The sequence below is a fragment of the Poecilia mexicana genome, unplaced genomic scaffold (assembly GCF_051168715.1).
Source record: "Poecilia mexicana isolate PSO_F unplaced genomic scaffold, ASM5116871v1 scaffold_18, whole genome shotgun sequence".
NCBI lineage: Eukaryota > Metazoa > Chordata > Actinopteri > Cyprinodontiformes > Poeciliidae > Poecilia > Poecilia mexicana.
In genome coordinates, this window is record NW_028263387.1 from 1,017,131 (window position 1) to 1,035,369 (window position 18,239).

At 38.6% G+C, this 18,239-nt stretch overlaps 1 protein-coding gene across 5 annotated transcripts in view; it reads left to right on the plus strand.

Annotated features, from left to right (window-relative positions):
- The window catches only part of ablim2 (actin binding LIM protein family, member 2), a 264,772-nt gene extending 248,194 nt beyond the window's left edge, over positions 1 to 16,578 (plus strand). For 3 of the 5 annotated variants that reach the window (XM_088015821.1, XM_088015822.1, XM_088015824.1), the window contains 5 exons: positions 2,120 to 2,173; positions 4,080 to 4,117; positions 4,267 to 4,375; positions 4,476 to 4,534; positions 5,203 to 11,498. In XM_088015821.1, coding sequence (XP_087871947.1) covers positions 2,120 to 2,173; positions 4,080 to 4,117; positions 4,267 to 4,375; positions 4,476 to 4,534; positions 5,203 to 5,355 — 413 coding nt within the window. In that variant the 3' untranslated portion in view covers positions 5,356 to 11,498. Of the gene's footprint in view, positions 1 to 2,119; positions 2,174 to 4,079; positions 4,118 to 4,266; positions 4,376 to 4,475; positions 4,535 to 5,202; positions 11,499 to 13,203; positions 13,212 to 13,309; positions 13,391 to 14,406 lie in introns of those variants that run through there. The other 2 variants (XM_088015825.1, XM_088015823.1) reach the window with 2 other exon arrangements.
- The last annotated feature ends 1,661 nt before the right edge of the window (positions 16,579 to 18,239 follow it).

Sequence of the window (18,239 nt, forward strand, 5' to 3'; positions counted from 1 at the left end):
TGATTGAAGGAGCTCCACTCTCAGCATGGATTTGAACTTGTGTCTTTAATTACTTCAGCAAAACTCACAGTTTTTACCAAATGGGGTATATGCCACGGACTTCCGTTTTAGCACTTCCGCATTTTTTTTCCACATAGCCTGCTTCCGGTGCACAGGTCACTCTGTGTTAGAGATGGAGTTTTTCACTTGGTCCTTGCTGGATTTGCCCACAGTAACCGTTAACCATTTTAAAAACAAAAAGCAGCAGGAGGATGTAACTTCATAACCTCATTTTCTAAGCAGAATCTCAGAGGGAAAAAAAGAGAAATTACTTTGTCTAACGCAAGAACAGATTATAGCAGCTAAGTGGAAAAAATCACTCTAACGTGGATAATAATGATGAAACAGCAAAGGTAGATAATCATATATTCGGGATTCGGGAAAGACGTGATTTGCACCATTTGTTCTGTGGGTTTTTATGTGGGTCGGTGCCACTTAAACGGTTGTAAAGCGAAGGTTTTGGACCTTAATCTGACTGACTTCTTGTGTGGTTTGGAGCATTGCTGCTCTCTGCTGTTTTTAAATTACCGTGCTCGGTATCGCTCTGACTGCATGTTAAATGTATTTTATATAATTGTCACATAAACAAAAACTAAGGAGTTGCCTAACAATTTCATACTCCGTATAACACAAACGCACATCAACACACATATTGACTTACCTTGTTCCGAATCGCTGCCTCTGTTCTCAGCCTGTTCCCGTTGCAGTGGATTTCCTCCGGCATTATTTTCCTCCAACAAATTATTCCACTAAACGAACCACATACAACTCCCTTTATATCCCCCATCTTCCCATTTCTGACGCTGGATCTTCAATATCCTCAAGCTTTGAAATAGCAGGCAGCTACAAACCGGGTGTTAGCTGTAGTGGCTAAGTTTTGGCTACAATCCGCTGTCGCCTTGACATCAGCTGGAAAATGAAAAAACTAAGCACTGGATGGTACCTATTGTTCTTGGCTTCTGCCAAGAACAATAGGAGCAAGCAGGACCCGGAACCAACCTATGTGGAATAAATTCAAACGGAAATACGTCACCACCTCTCGTGGCGTATACCCTATTCTGTAGCTTTCGGTGTACTTCTAAATCTGCTCCTTAGTCGCATCTTTTTGGGGTTGATACTGCCTCTAGTGGCGTGGGGGTGGTAACACAACTAATAAAATTACATTACTAAATCAGAATACCGCAAAGTTTTTATTATTTATTATATATTTTTCATTCTCTTAAGAATGTAGAGCTAATTAAATGATCTAAACAAGACCTTAAAGTGGTTCCAGTTTCTCTCGATGCCCAACCTGTTGAAACTGTGGCAAATTTGGATCGTTCCTGGACAGTCAGCTCAACTTTGCTGAAAACACTGATTATATTTTGAAGAACTGTTCTCAGAGACTCTACCTTTTAAGAAGACTTAGTGATCATGGGGTGACCCAACTAGACTCTAGTTGGGGAACCGCTGTGTGCCCCAACTAGGGGGCACACAATAGCGATATTTTATTTATCACTACAGAAGGGTTCAGTGAATGCGCATATGAAAATGGTGGGTTCGGTACCTCAAAAAAGGTTAAGAACCACTGAGCTAGAAAATATATTTATCATTTATAAACTTATCCTTTAGGAATAAATCTGCTCCTCCAGTGAAACAGAGATTCTTGCAATCCGGCTTTTTTTTTTTTTTTTTTTTTTTAAAAAGCAATCTATTTATTTATTTTTTTAATTATTATTTTCCTGAAAACATAAACAAGAAAAGCTTAACCTGGCAGTGGGGCTAGTAAAGCATGGCGGCCGCCAGGCCTATAACACACTGGGGGAAACCCTGCATATTTATATTCATTCATAATACAGACCAATGAATATTTATATCTTTATTTTGTTGCATGTAAACTATTAAAAACCCAATGCTCTAGTTGTGCTACAGCTGAAATTACAAAATGTGCTGTGCTGAAGCAAGCTATACCGTCCCCAGTATGTTCATTATTCAATATAATGCTAACTCATGCTTCTTTTTCTCCATTCTCTTTTCCCTTCTTTCTTTCTCCCACCCATGTTGGCTTCCTCCATTTTCTCTGCTCTGTATCCATCTTCAGAGGCTACGGTCAAAGATAATATCTATAGAAAACCCCCCATCTACAAACAGCATGGTACAGTCAACTTCGCCTTTATAACACTTAATTCTCTGGTCTGGTCTCTGCACGATGTGTTGCATGTCGGTCATCTTGTTTTTTTCCCCCCAGTTCTGTTCCTCTGGTTTCTTCGGCTTGCAATTTTGGTAGTTTATGGATCTCCCTGCTCTGTATTCCACGCATTGTATTCGAAGAAGTAGGAAAACGTAAACTGGTGATTAAAAAAAGTTAAACCAAAGAATACTGACAATACCTACTGCATTTGCGTCTAACAATTTAGTCAATATGAAGTCAATCTCCACTAGTCACAGTTGACAATTAGCTGTGTACATCTGAAATGTACATCTTGGAATGAAACAGAACAACATTTAGGTGTTTTGCAGAAAACCTGAGACTGGGGTGAATGTTTAACAACTCTGAACATACAACTGGATCCACAGTGGGATGGTTCAGATCAAAGTGCATGTTTTAGAATGGTCTAGTCAAGGTCCAGAGTTAAATCTGACTGAAAAACTATTACAAGATTTATGAACTGGTGTTCCTAGGTGTTCTTCATCCTCATCTAATCCGACTCAGTTTAAGCTGTTTATTGAAAAAATATTGCTTAAAATATCTTACATGAAATCCTAACATAGTACTGTGGAGTTTGTAGGTAGAATGACACAAAATGTGAGTAAACATTCAAGATGTATGGATATTTTTTGCACAATAGTTAATTCAGTGCCCCATTTGATTGATGTCTTGTATTAAGGTTTCAAAGTGTGTGTTTATAGTATTCAGATTAAAATGTTTGCATTCTGCCTCAATGAAAGGCTAATGATTTTTGGAAGCATCTGCTTCAACTAAAGTTATTTTATAAATTGCTAAAAAGCAATTTCAACAATTATATATGCCTTCTCAGTAGGAACATATGAAAGGATATATTTAAGATTCAGGAAGTAAATATTATCTTCATTAACGTCAGTATGTAGAGATACAGTGGTGAAGAAAAGCTTTGGACTGCAGCTGATTTAGCAGGAGGCTCCGTTTTTCACCTCAGTCAGTGGCATGCTAGCATTCGTCTCAGCAGCTCATCTGTTGGGTTCGTGGTGATGCAGTGTGTGTACACTCAGAATAACTTTGGATGTTGACATTGGTGTTGTGTTGTCTCACTCATGTTCACCGTGTCTTCAGGGTTGTTTTTGTCCCATAAACATACAAATGTAATTTTCATTAGACTTGTGAAGTTTTCGTAAATGTAGCCATATTTCATAATCTTCCTAAGACTGTTAACCTGTTTGCTTTTTTATTTAACAAATTAGTAAATGGGCTGAATTTGTTTTTTATTTTCCATAGCTTTCGTGCTTTCTAGAAAACTTCCCTGTTCTTTGGAAACAGAAGTTTGTAAGAAAGTTTGTAAGATGGTGCACTTTCCTCTATTTTTTGCTGAAGAATAATTGGTGGACCAATAGAGAGAGTTTATCATATAAAAACAGCTTGGGTGACATCATGCCATTAGATATTGTAAGGAATGATTCTCTGGCATATGGGCCAGTGGTCATGTAATAAAAGACAGATCAAAGACAACTAACTATCTATTGCATACATGTAATGTGGTTGAAGCATTATTCATCATCATAATAGGAATACAATCAAAGTTCCCAAGTAACTAGGTTTGCTGTTGCCCTTCTTTGATGTATGCCTACGTAAACACCAATAGTTTTCTTTGCGGTTCTTCAAATCCAGTGTTAGTCTATAATAGGAGTGGATCACATTGTTTATGACCCTCACTTTTTTAGACTGTACATGTAGCAAAGCTAAATCTGCAGCTGTAGATGTTATGCTCCAGGTTTGACTTGGACTCACCCTGGAGGACAGGTTAACTCAGAGTAAGGTGATCCAGCACACTGATTGTGACATGCTGTAACATTTGACTGTTTTACAGCTTCTAGAACATCCTGGCAGGAGGGTGATGATAGCAAGGTGGGTCTGTGTGGACACTTATTTTGAATTTGCAAATCTGTTCTCAAGCTCAATAAACTAATTATCTAACTATCTTGCCATCCTCCATCACTCCTGTCAATCATTCTGTCCTCTTTCTGTTTTCTCCATCCTTTGTTTTCCTTCTATAGAGAACAAGTTGGATAATCTTGAAAAGTGAGACTGACGGTGAGATAGCTCCTGAAAACCTGAACCCCTGTAAATCCACATGCAGTCTCCCCATGGACACATCTCAGCCAAGTGAGAAACTATTTACAACTCCAGCTTGATGTTGAATCATTCAAAAGTGCAAAAAAAATGAAATAAATAAAATAAAATAAAAAATTTGACACCTCTGTAGATTTCCCCTACAATAAATCTGCATCATTACCCGGCTATGGAAGGAATGGCATCTATAAGGTGAGCAACCAGTTTTTGATTAAACAGCTTATTATAAATACCCAAGTGATGGATAAAATCAGTTTAAACTGTGGCACAACGGGTTTTGTTTTTGTTGCTGATATGAAATCCCTGAAAGATTTAAATAATCTAATATTCATGTGCTACACTGACTCATAAATAGAATAATAAACAGGCTGAGTAGAAATCATGTGTTGGCAGAAATGCAAATATATAAAAATATATTGGCTACGTATTATCCTGTAGTGTGGATTTTACCTTTACCCAGTTTCTCTCTGAAGAAAAACAAAAATAACCTCATTTTTAACTTGGAGCTCTATGAAGGGATTCTTGTGGCTTCAGTCTTCATTTATACTACTGGGAGTGGCATAACTACAAGATTTGTAGTTATTCCCTTGTAGTTATGGCACATTGCCAGAGTGAGAAGGCTCTATCTAGCCTACACTTACATCACAGCCACAAACTTCAATGTATTTTATTGGTACTCAAGTGACAGATCAAGGTTTATTGTGAGGTGGCTCCAACTTGGCTCTCAGTCCGTGGAAAAGGAAACAGATTCTTTTATGGAATCAGTTAAGAACCATTTGTGGTTAAGAACTGGAAGCTCTATGGTGGGAAAGACCTAAGTTAATGATGGGAGTTTGTGTTTAATGTGTATATTCCTACAGGCTGCTGATATGGTGGAGGATGACGTGGACCCTGATTCCCACAGCTGGGGAGGCATGAGAGGTGAGACTAAATATCAAGTTGAGAATATTAGCTTCAGTTTCTGTCTTATGGAGCATAAATCTGCTTCACTTACTTTAATACAAACTGTTTAGATTTATGCCTGCAGGTCGGCCTTACAGAGCACCACAGACACAATTTCATCCCTAAGGCTGTTTTTCTGATGGACACAATGAACAACAATAACCAGAGTAGTCAGCTACTCCACTGTGAAACAACCTTATTTGCACTGTTACAACTGGTCTTTGGGAAAAAAAATATCAGGTGGTCATACACACACATCAATGGTGGGTACTGCTAACTAAAAATGTAGTTGCACTAATCATTAACATTAGTTATGCTAAAGCTAAAGCGCCACTCGAACATGGTACCTATTTAGTGGAAGCTAGAGCTAATATTAAAGCGCTAAATTCAACCATGTTGATATCCCTCAGAGTGGATCACATTGTATATGACCCTCAACAGGGTCAAATGTGTTATTCCACACCTACTTCTACAGTTTGTGATTCAGGAAGTGATTGTTTGGATCAGGCATTTTATTCATGACTTTAGCTTTATAGCTATTGAGTATCACTAACACTAATTCTGTTGCAGATTTTGCCTAGTTGACCACAGTAGAGCTTTGGTCTGAAAGCACATAGGATACACTGTTTACTGTTTAGCGATGCATTCTGGGTAAAGAATATATGTCACTTTCTGCACTGCATCACAGGTAGAGAATGTGAGGAGAGGCAATGGAACTACTGCATAAGCGGTCTTCACCCACTTTGCAGTCAATAACCACAACTTCAACACATGATGTTGAACTTTGGGCACCATTCTGGAAAGAAAATTACATAATTGCAAACCTACCACTGATTTACAGTAGATTCGACATATCTTTCTGAGTGGCTGCTCAAATTCTTAGTCATCTTTATTTTGGTATACCTCAAGGTTTTGGAGCCCTTGTTATTCCTAGTTAACGTAAATATGCAACATACTTGAAGGCACAATAGAGCAGCTACTCAGTCAAAAGGACAACTGATAAACCTGCAACCAGTTAAACAACATTTAACAGTAAAGTTCTCTAGACCCCAAATTATACGAGTCAAATAAATCTCATAAAACTTATATCAAATAATGTCTAGTAAAAGAGGGAAACATTCATTCAAAGTCAAATGGAGGTTCCATCAAAATAATCATAAGTTACAAAATCCAAACTTCCTGAGAGCACGGCTAGCTGATTAATGCTGGTTCTGATTGGCTGGTTCTGACATAGTTGAGTAATTCTGCTGAACACAGGGAGGAGGCAGAGGAGATTGATTATGAGGCCCGAGCAGCTAAGCGCTGCGAAGGCCTATTGAAATTGTGCTGTAAATTATTATGCTTCCGTAAAATAAATTGGCTTTTTATCATATTCAGAAACTCACCAAACATGGCGGACGTATCGAGACTGTGAACAATTTACGTATTTTAAGGTCAACGCAAACATCGCAAAGGAAACAGCTCAATGGCGCCACCTAGCAACTTTCAAAAGACCCTTTCCTATTACCTTACTTTATCGCAGAGACATGAAATTTGGTACACTTGTAGAGCTCCCCAAGACGCTCAGAATTTACAATTAATGTCATAGTGCAAGTATGACAGGAAGTCAGCCATTTTGGATTGAAGTTCCGATTTTGACCCCATTTTGGCCGTTTACAGCCTTTGCATTTGATCGAACTCCTCCTAGGGATTTCGGTCAATCAGCTTCAAACTCGGTCAGATCGTTTATAAGGCTTGGCCGATTAAAAGTTATCAAAGGTTTGCGTTTTCGTGCCTGCTAAAGGGGGGTTTCCTGGGGTCAAAGTTCACCTATTCACCATGAAACACCAAACTGTTATAACTCCTACACAAAAACTCACAGAGGCACCAAACTTTCAGTGATTGATCATCATCGGGTGATGGTCAATGGTCAAATGATGACATCACTTAGGCCACACTCCCTGAGAACAAGAAGTGTCATGTTTTAGTCTGAATGGTCCCTTTCTGACCCCTTTGAGCTAATCAAGATGAAACTGTGTCCACAGACAGAAAACATGTTGGTGTAATGTGGATTTACAACCCTGTTTGTTTTCGATGGAGCAGGTGGGCGTGGCGGCGTGGCGAAGTGACCTGTAACACCGTTGCTATACATTTGGCTCTAGATTTCACAATTATGAGCAGAGCTGCACCAAACTTGACATGGGTGATCCTGGTTGGATCCCTTACGATCCTATATCGTCATAGTCTGACGTCATCTAAGCCCCGCCCCCTCACAACAGGAAGTGCCTTCTTTTTCCTTGGAAAGCTCCATCTCTGGCTCTTTCAACTTAATCAAGATGATTCTGTGTTGGATGACAGATAACAAGTTGGTCTCACTTGCTTTAAAGTGCCAAGAGTTTTCAACGGAGGGCGTGGCAATGGCGGTGTGGTGAAGTGACCTGTAACTCCGTTGCCATACATTTGGCTGTAAATTTTATATTTTCGAGCCAAGCTGCACCAAACTCAGTAGGATGCATCCTTATCCATCCCCGAACAGGAATCCATAACAGTCGTTGATGGGCGTGGCCTAATTTCTCTACAGCGCCCCCTAGAATTTTTTAAATGATCAGCCCCAAGCCATGCTTTAACCTAAAAATATGAAACTTGGTACACATGTGTATCTTGTCAGGAAATACAAAAAAGTGTCTTGGAGCTATGGTGCAAACCCAACAGGAAGTTGGCCATTTTGGATCAAACCCACCATTTCCTTTTTTTCATACACATCACATCTGATCGAACTCCTCCTACAGCTTTTGAGATACAGACTTCAAACTCACTCAGCACACTCTTGAGACATTGAAGGTGAAAAGCTATCTAAAGAATTCTCGTACATTAAAGCATGTGGGCGTGGCTAAGTGTCAAAATTGTATTTTTCTCCATGAAACATGAATGTGCAATAACTTCCAAATGCCAGGTCAGAGCTGCGTCAGACTTTCCATGTCTCATTATAGACCAGCCCTGATCACATTAACATGGTGAATTGATGACATCACCTAATTCCCGCCCCCCTCCAAAAGGAAGTCACCTGTTTTTTCTGCTGGATGTCTTACTTATACTCTATGATTCAAATGGAATCAATCCTGTGCCAACTGATATAAAATGACATGATGATGAACTCTGTGAATGTTGGCTGCTGGCTGAACCATGTGGGCGTGGCTAAATAGCGAATAGCAATGCTTGCCGTATGTCTACGATCATCTCTAATTCACACATGCATCATCCGATTTGCACCAGACTTTTTATGATTGACTCTGGTGAACCTCTAAAGAGCCCAATAGCAATACATTGTAATTTAACTCCACTGCGCCCACTAGGTTAATCAAAGAGCTGTATCTCCTTGCTACATGACCCAAACTGCACAAGATTTTTTGTGCATCGCCAAGGAGCGCTGCCGAACGCATCAATGCGTATTGCCTGGAGGACAAGAGCGGGAGCCACATGAGAGCGTCTGCGGTGGGTGGCGTGTGGCGGTGCTGGAACCCCCGCGGTGGGCAATAGGCCGGAGTGGCGCTGAGCTGCGAGGGCCATTCGAGGCTGCTTGCAGCTTTAATTTTTTTTTTTTTTTCATAAATTATCTCTCATGTTTGGACATAGTGAAAGTTTTAATATCTGAATTTTTTTTGTTGTTTACGTTACATGCTGCAGCTTTAAGCAGTGTGAGAGTTCACTGCTGGGTGGAGGTTGAGCAGCGCTATGTCTGTAAAATATTACTACCATTATCGCGTTGCGGCGGTCCAAGAGCAAGAGCAGAACCAGGTCTTACACAGCTAGCTCGAAGACTTGAATTATTTTTTAGGTTATTTGTTTAGCTTTCTGACCATGATGCTAATCCGGGTGAGTGTAGCTGTGCGCTGCTTTACCTGCTGTCTGGCCGCTGTCCTTTTGCTCCTGCGTTGAGCCTCCATGTAGCCAAACTCTGACAAGTGCTTGTTTTTTAAATGCCATATTAGATTTGTTGTATTGATGCATTATGACGTGCTTCACTCCCGAGATAATTTTCGGGCTCAGTGGAGCTAATTTTTTTTTTTTTTTTTTTAGTAATAGTTTCTATGTCATTATAATATTATATCACAAACACACTTTCACTGTGAAGTTACTTGTTTTTACAATAATATATATTTGATCATGTATGTAGAAATTATTATTTTATCAATAAAAATAAAAAGAAAATTGCTCTCGGGCCCCCCCTGGTGGCCACGGTAGGTACCGCACGCTTCGCCGGTAACGAGCTGCCCTGCAATGAGCAGAGCATCCAAACGTCCAAAGCTCCGGTCAGAAGTTAAGTTAGCAAAACAATGTCTCAAAAAAGGACTTATCCTTCAGGGAGGGAGAAAAGAAAGGAAGAATAGAAAAAAGCCAAGATAAAGGTTTGTTTTAATGTGCCTTGGTAATGTAATGTAATGCAAATGTAAAAGATTTGTAAAGCTGCTTATAGAAAATTACCTTGACCAGACCAAGTTCAACAGCCAAACATTTATGTTAGGGTCTTTGTGTTTGTGTGAAACTGAGTTTAAACTTTAGATGAATTGATTCTCATGGTTGGCTCTGTATATTATTGAGGTATTTTTGGCTTCAAAACGCCGAGTTTGATAATGTTTGATAACAATAATTGAACCTTCTCAATGTTTGACATTGTCTAGCAAAATGTTTTTACGTCAGGCTACATAGCTGCTACATAGATGAGCTGCTGTATGCTGTAGTTGGGGATATGTTGTTTGCTGCTGAGCAGAATCATTTTGTGGCTAAAAACATTATTTTACATCAACAAGTTGAAAAAAGACTCACCTAATATAAATTACATTTTTTAGCTATTGGAGTAATGCTTAAGAGAAATTTATCTAATAAAAGAATGTCATGAATATCTGTATAGGGCTGCACTGATTGCAGTTTTCTGACCGATCCCTGGTTACCGATCTTTAAAAAGCCTGACCTGTCGATTTTGATTTTGGCTGATACCAATTTTTTTTGTCTGAAATGTTGCTAAATATATCAAGAGTCTCTTGGCAACAGTGGGGTGAACATTGTTAACTGCAAACCTGCAGATCTGACCTGGTGGGTCAGTCTGTCAGTCACACCTCTCACTGCAGAGCACAAGAGGACAGAGGCTGATTTTTAAACCTTTGCTGACGAGGATAAGATTAGGGGATAAGATGGGCTTAACGGCCAATCACGATCCTCCAAAATTAAGGAAATCGTTGCCCAGAAATTAACTGGTTGATAAATCAGTTGGCCAATAAATGTATCCTATTATGCATGTATATAATGTAAACAGCACTGCCAGAGATGCAATAAGTTTATAGCAAGTGTGTGAATGATCTAATGATCGGACTGCTGATTGCAGCCAGCCCACATTGTTAGCAGAACTAGAGGGCCCCAAAACCAAATTCTGCTTGGGGCCCCATGGAGGCTTGGGCCGGCCCTGTTTACATCAACGCATATCCATGTCTTAGTGCTAAATGCAACTTAAAACTCTGGCAAGATGAGAAAACTAAACAGTCTGAGCTTGAGCTGTTTTGCAAAGAAGGATTGACAAAAATTCAGTGTGTAGGTGTTGTTGAAAAAAAAAGTACTTTAACAAGAGTCTGGATGAGAAGAAATAAGAAACCTATAAAAACCTTGGCAGGTGAGGACAAAAATACAGAGTCAAGGGAGTTTGTCGAGTCTGCTCTAATTAACATTTGATCCTGGCTGCCTTTTCTAGGTTCTGATCAGCAGATCTTGTAACAGCAGGTTGTCATCTATAGTTGTGAAGATTTAGTTGTTATGCTCCGAGGATTCTGCGGAGCTCAACACAGATGGCCTTACCATTTATCTTTTTTAATAAAAGGAGGTTGTGTTTGATGCTAATGAGGACAGCTTTGATCCATTTTTTTTTTTTTAAAAAGGTTTTATTGAATCTAGTGGCCTTTATTTGATAGTTAATTGACAGGAAAATTGGTAATGAGAGACGGGGAAGACATGCAGCAAAGGTCGCCAGGCCAGGAATCGAACCTGCGATGACTGCGTCGAGGACTAAGGCCTCCATACATGGTTCGTGCTTAACCCATGTGCCACCACAGCACACCCAGGACAGCTTCAATCCTGATAAATGCTGGGTCGGGAAAGTAACACTTAGTCTTGAGGATCAAAAACCTATCTCCTGCTGTTTATGACACTGTAGCTAACTAATCTTATGATAAGACTATTCTGATAAAAAGAGTTGTGAGGAGCACATTATAAAATTGCTGGGGTTTGTTCAAAGCAGAGACAACCCCCAAAAGACCTTCAGTCAAAAGACATTCTGAAAAGTATTGACTCATTACAAATAAACACTTTTCACATTTTTCTTTTCAGAACAGACAACTGTCTCTTTCTCCTTCCACCTGACAATTCTGCACTATGTGTTGTTTGTCACATAAATCCCAATAAAATACACAAAGGTTTGTTTCTATATCAGAACAAAATGTTGAAAAGTTCAAGGGACATGATACTTTACCTGTGAGACTCTGTTATACCATCAGCTATATCAGGTTTCATGGATTAACATACAAACCACCATATCTGCTTTCCAATAATTATGAATCTTTGATTCCATTAGCATAGAGACCCTCTCTACCAGGACTACTTTTTTCAGTAACAAGTAATCTAACGCGTTGCTATTTCAAATCCAGTAGTCAGATTATAGTTACTTATCGAAATCACTTTGCGTTACTATTTTCTTTTGTAATTTAATTGTATTTCCTCTGCGTGTCTTGGGGAGTGATCGCCGTTTCTATGCAACAGTATCAGCAGCGACAGAAACATAAACAATGGAGGGAAGAGAGAGATGCGCATTTTGTTGCTGGAAAAACAGGAACTATTTTGAGTTTCAGTCACCAAGTCCGATTATTATAAGTGGCTTCGGGCTTGGTTTTTTCTAAAGTTGCTAACAAATTTAATGAGTCGCGGGCTGCGCTTTTGGGCTGTTTTTGAACGTGAAGTTGCTTATTTGGGCTTGGAAATAAACAGATTTTGTCTGACCTCTAATTAGTCACTAAAGTCAGACTCTCCCTGTCCATCATTTCCCGGATGATCCGTCCTGCTGTGTTTTTCGTAAAGTCAAGTTAATATATTTGCTGTGAATGGGTTGCGCTACAACAAACTGCAAACATCGAGATTAATATGAACAGCGCAATAAACATGAAAGCAAACATGAATGAACGTGTTCATAAAGTTGTGCAACTAAACGCCAATATAATCATTAATATTAGGATAAATGTCACAAATCTGTGCAGGAGCCGTCTGAGTTGTGGAGCCACAGGAGGAGCTCTGTGCGCTGCGCTGTGACAGCAAACACAGGGCCGTAACGCAGAACCTGGAGGCTGGGGCAGGGAGGGGTGGGAGGTCTAAAATCCTATTTAGAGTTTAGTGGAGAATAGTGGAACACACAAAAACATGCACAAATTACTAAAGTTTTTTTGTACTATTGAAACCATTAAATAATCTCCCCTTCAGTTCAACCTTATGTGGAGACACATTGTTGATGTTACAATTATAAAATAACTCACAATTAAGTATTGGCAAAGATCAATGCAATTTTCACAGGCGGCAGAGCGTTGTTAGCAGCTGCTGAAAGTAATTTAAAAAGTTACTTTAAATGTAACTTATTTACTTTCCAAATTAAGTAATTAGTAATCTAATTAGTTACTTTTTCAATGAGTAATCAGTAATCTGATCAAAGCTACTTTTTCAAAGTAATTATGCCATGACTGCTCTGTACTCTGGTGACCTAAGGTGAGATCATGGAGAGGTGATGTTCTGCTTTCATGTGTATATGCATACAGTCTTTAGTGTATCTGCCAAGGAGAGAGTTCTCAGTACTCTAGCATCATAATCTGTCATTTAATATATTTAATATATTCTCTCCCTTCTCTCCTGTTTAGATTACAAGGTAAGGGATATTCTCGCTTTATGATTAAATTAGCTGATTACATAAGTTTCCTAATACTACTCACTGACAAATCTCTCTCAACCCTTTTTCTATTCCAGATCTACCCCTATGAAATACTAGCAGTGACACATAAAGTGAAAGTGAAGCTTCCCAGAGATGTAGATCGCACCAGACTGGAGGTGAGCCCTAATCTTTTCCTCCCTGCTCTATAGTTCCAGCCCCCTCCTTCTTTCCACAGCCTGTTAACCTGGAGAAAATGTTAAAACATGGCTGTGAAATGATTCAAATTACAGTAGAAAAGACTGGTCAGCTGTTTGGAATGACCTAAGACAGTCCTTTGAAGATTTAGTCTATGTTAAGATACAACTTAGATGGATGAAAACAAAATGAGATGAGCTTCAGTATGATCAGTTACATAAAAGGTGCAGAATTATGTAAAATAAATTTTGTTTTTTTAGCTTTACATCATGTTATAATGTTATTCCTTCATCAAAAACTGCCTGGAGTGTTTCCTTGATTCTTTCGTGCATGTTTTTGGAAATCATTTAATCTCCATGCCAACCATTCAACTGTGCAAAATGCCAACTACAAAATAAGGCAATTTTTTTATTTTGTAATTGTGCTTAATTGAAGTCATTGTGTTTTCTTAATTATGTTGTGCTTAGTTAATTGGGGTTTTGTACTTCAGGGCCACCATAGTTTATAGAATAAACAAGTTAATTAGCCCTCTAGAATTTATGTGGATAAACATTTTTAGGGGAAGCAAAAGTGCATTAAAAGTTTTTAAAATCAGTAAAAACACTAATGAGCTAAATCAAAAATTTGCTCTGCTATTGGCAGATTAGCTGTGAACAACAGATTTCTATGGAATCTGTTTTGATGCTTAGTTTAATGGTGGGCACACCCTGCTTTTGCCTTTTATCTTTCTTTCTTTTGAACCAATTTGTTGGGTTTTCAGTTGAATTATGCTGAATAAATGATACCATCATATGTAGAAAAAATGGTAGACTTGATCAGTTCTTCCAATACTTTACTGTTAACTCTGGGAGCTGAGCATTTAGCTCTAATGAAAACAAGGAGTTTGAGAATATGAAGCGGTTTTTTTCTTTTGAGTAATATAGCTTTCAAGCATTGTGTTAAGTCTGTTGTGTTTACCGTCAAGTAAAAGTCTCTCCAACCTGTCCTCCATTTCCAGAGGCATTTATCTCCAGACGAGTTTCAGCAGGTTTTTGGAATGACACTGGAACAGTTTGACCGGATGGCCCTGTGGAAGAGGAACGACATGAAGAAGAAGGCCCGTCTGTTTTAGGCCATCATTAAATAACCGCTGCAAACTGCAATCTTTAAGGAAGCAAAAGATAACGCCTGAAATATCAGTATGCACCTCCTCAGACTCTCCGCTTGCAAATCTTCATGTATTCTGCCTGTGCAGCTACATAGAGGCGACTTGTGTTTTCACATAATCGGGGGCAGTAATAGTATGGGTAGCTTTTTGTATGCAGTTCGGTGCGAATGTTTGATTAAAAATCCCACAGAAGAGAAAGGGGAGATGTGTTTGCATGGTTCGTGTTTTTCTCCTTGCTTCCTGTGAAGTTCTGTATCCTCCCCAGTTTTCTCCTGGTGCATCCATAAATTCTGATTTAAAAAAAAAAAAAGAACTGCTCTTTCTCATTCTAGTTGCAGGCCTTCCCCCAGGCTTTCTGTGGTTCTGGTTGTTTTATGTGCACCAATATTTACATTTTCAAACATGAGCCGTCTTGTTTTTCTGCCTGTTTGTCCTCTCTCTGTTCATCTTGTCTCCTATTTCAACATGTTTTTGCTGCAATGCCCTTTTCTGTGTCTTTGTCCTCTGCCTCCTAACTCACTAGCTGCTTCTCCACTGACCACATAATCACACAATTTGACATTTTGAAAATACATTTTCTTAATCAAAACAAACTAGTTTCAAAAAAACTCTCGATGAAAAGTTTTGGCACCAGAGTGAGGTGATTCTTTTGGCCATATTGAAATTGGTTTATTCTGCAAAACTGCAATGAAAACACTTTTTTCACAACACATAAGTCACATGATCATGAACATCATGTTGCTGTTGGCCCAAACTATGAAGAAAACAGGAAGTAGTTAGTTGGAGTATTATGGCGAAGCATGTTTTTAGTGACTTTTTGCGTGAGCAAACATATTCACGTGTGATTTAGATGTGTTTCTTATTTAATGGAAATACTGCAATTGTGAAATTGATTTTTTTCAACATTAGTGTAATATCAACAGAGTTTTGCATAAAAACATAGTTTTTACATGAAGTCACACAGCTCTGCTGTCTCCTAGTCTCCTAGCAAACTCCTAGTCACACAGCTCAGCTGTGTGACTAGGAGAAAATGCTTGCATAGTTTTACATAGTTTTGTACATTGACAAACAAGTTGATTTGGTTTACACCATTGCCATTACCTTTAAGCTTAGAAGACAAAGACGAAGTTAAAAACTGTCTGCGGTGATGATGTACTTCTTCAGTATCATATGCTTCTATTTTTCATTTTACCTCATCTACAAGTTTGAGAGCTTGAATGGTTCTGATGATCCTCAGAACATTTCCAAGTTTCTTCTTTCAAGTTTCTTTCTAACCCTTCAATCAACAACAGGAAGGACGTGGATAGCAACCACATGAGTCAGGAAATGGTCACATGACCAGGAATATTTTAATAAGCTATTTTTGGAAGGATCTTTGAACTTGTATTGAGGTGGAGTTGAAGTAATTTTAATTTTGATTGATTTTAAACCCAACACTCTGATACTCTGATGTTGTATTCTGTCCTCAGCTAGTTTTACATGAATTCCTGCATAGAGTCAAACTTCTACATTTTAAATGAATGCCATCAGCTTGCTTGATTTTAATGGGCTATCAACTAAGGTCACCATCAGGTCATATACAGAATGTATGTTTAAATAAACTTGGACATATACTAGATTTATCTGTCTGTATACAAGCCTTGGTGTATCTTTAAGCATGCATGAGGATGGGAACATAATGGGGTTTCTCTACTGACCTCATATTAGAAATGTATGAAAACATCATCAGTGTTTGAATATTTTATTGTCACATGAAATGCCTAAATTCACTGTTTACTTTTGCTTCTGTAAGGTATTTATTTAAATGCAACTTTATGGAAGTTATATTATTTTTAAATGATTAGGGTGTAGTGTCAAATGCATAAGCATCATATGATAAAACTGATGACAAGAGACATATCACATTTTGAGTTTCATCTTAATGTATGATCAAATGTTTCTCCTGTAGATCACACTAACTCCTGTCATTATCTTAACACTGAATTTCTAATATCCATCTGCTATTAAAGTGCTTTAACCAGACAGTGTTACTGTTTGTTTCAGTGCTTGTGCTTGGTGAATGTGAGTGGTATCCACAATCACGCTACACCAGACCAGACTGCACACTTTTGTATGTCACACAACTATAACAATCAGAGTTCAATTCAAATTCAGAAGTACTTTATTAATCTCAAAGGGAAATTAAACATTGTTTTAACTCATATGACCCAAGTTTCTTCAAAGAGTTGTTGTAGATTCTGATATCTGTGGGCAAGAAGGATCTCCTGTAGCAATCGGTGTTGAAGCATCTGACTGAAGACACTGTTAGTAACCACGTTTCCATTGACCACATAATGGTGCAATTGACACTTTGAAATTAAATTTGCTTAATGGAAATTTAGTGCGAGTTGGTCTTTTTGGCCGTATCCAAGCTTATTTGTATAGCACTTTTCAGCAACAAGGCAGTTCAAAGTGGAAAATGACAGAAATACAAAGTCATAGAACACAGTCAATAATTGAAGCATTACGTTCTGTCAAGTTCCATCGTTACACATCAGAATATTGATTAATGTTTTATTGATTTTGTTTCAAAAGCAACTCTAAACAGGTGGGTTTATAGTCTAGATTTCAAGGAACTCAGTTTTTCAGCTGTTTTGCAGCTGATGCAACAACAGCAGATCTTTAATGTAATGTGCTAAACCATTAAGTGATTTATAAACAGTATTTTAAAGTCTATACTCTGAGCTATAGGGAGCCAATGTAAGGACTATAGAACTGGTGTGATGTTCTCTAGCTTCCTGGTTTTAGAGAGACCTCCAACAGCAGCATTCTGGATTAGCTGCAGGTGGAGGTTTGATTTTTTTATTTTTTGGCTGACCTGTGAAGATACTGTTACAGTAATCAATGTAACTTAAGAATAGAGTAGAATATACTTTGATTCCTAAGGGAAATTGCTTATTAGTTGATAAGAGTCCAAAGAAAGAATACAAAAAAACAGAAAACACGCAGTGGCCCAAAAAGTGGGTATGCACTGTATGCAACGCACAGGGGCGCTGCACTAGAGGAGGCGCAAAAACGATTGCGGGAGTATTTTTTTCTAGTCAGTATTTTATGTAGCTACTTAACAGCTGTTTGGGTATGAAATGATCAATAACAGGAACAGCACTGATTAGGCGGCCCTCCCCTCCTGCTAACCGCACGGCTTCCCATACATTTAGCTTGGTACTCCCTTCGAGAACGCGCTGAGGCGCATTTTTTTTTTTCTTTTAAATTTGAATTGTAGGAATGCATTCGACAACAGGGAGCTAAAGCTGGGAGAAGCTTTTTAGTGCCCCAGAGAAAAAACTCCGGGGCACTAAACAGAAAACGGAAGAAGGGGAGGGATAAAGATGTTGGAGAGACGAAGAAAAGCTTTTCAAAGTGGTTGAAAGACAGTAGATAAGTAATGTCAGTGTATCAACAGAAGTGGTTGCAAATATTCAGGTTAGCTTAAGCTAACCTAAAATGACAGGTGGCTGTTGTTGTCTCCGCCCTGTATTGAACCAATACGGGATGCGATTTATTCCGAATTGCTATAAATGTCTGATAGACAAACCTATAATACACATCTCAACAATAACTAATAATAATGACCAAAACAAAACACAGGATATTAAGGTCAACTAAATTGTCGTTGTGGGACCTAAATAGGACCCCCTCCTCCA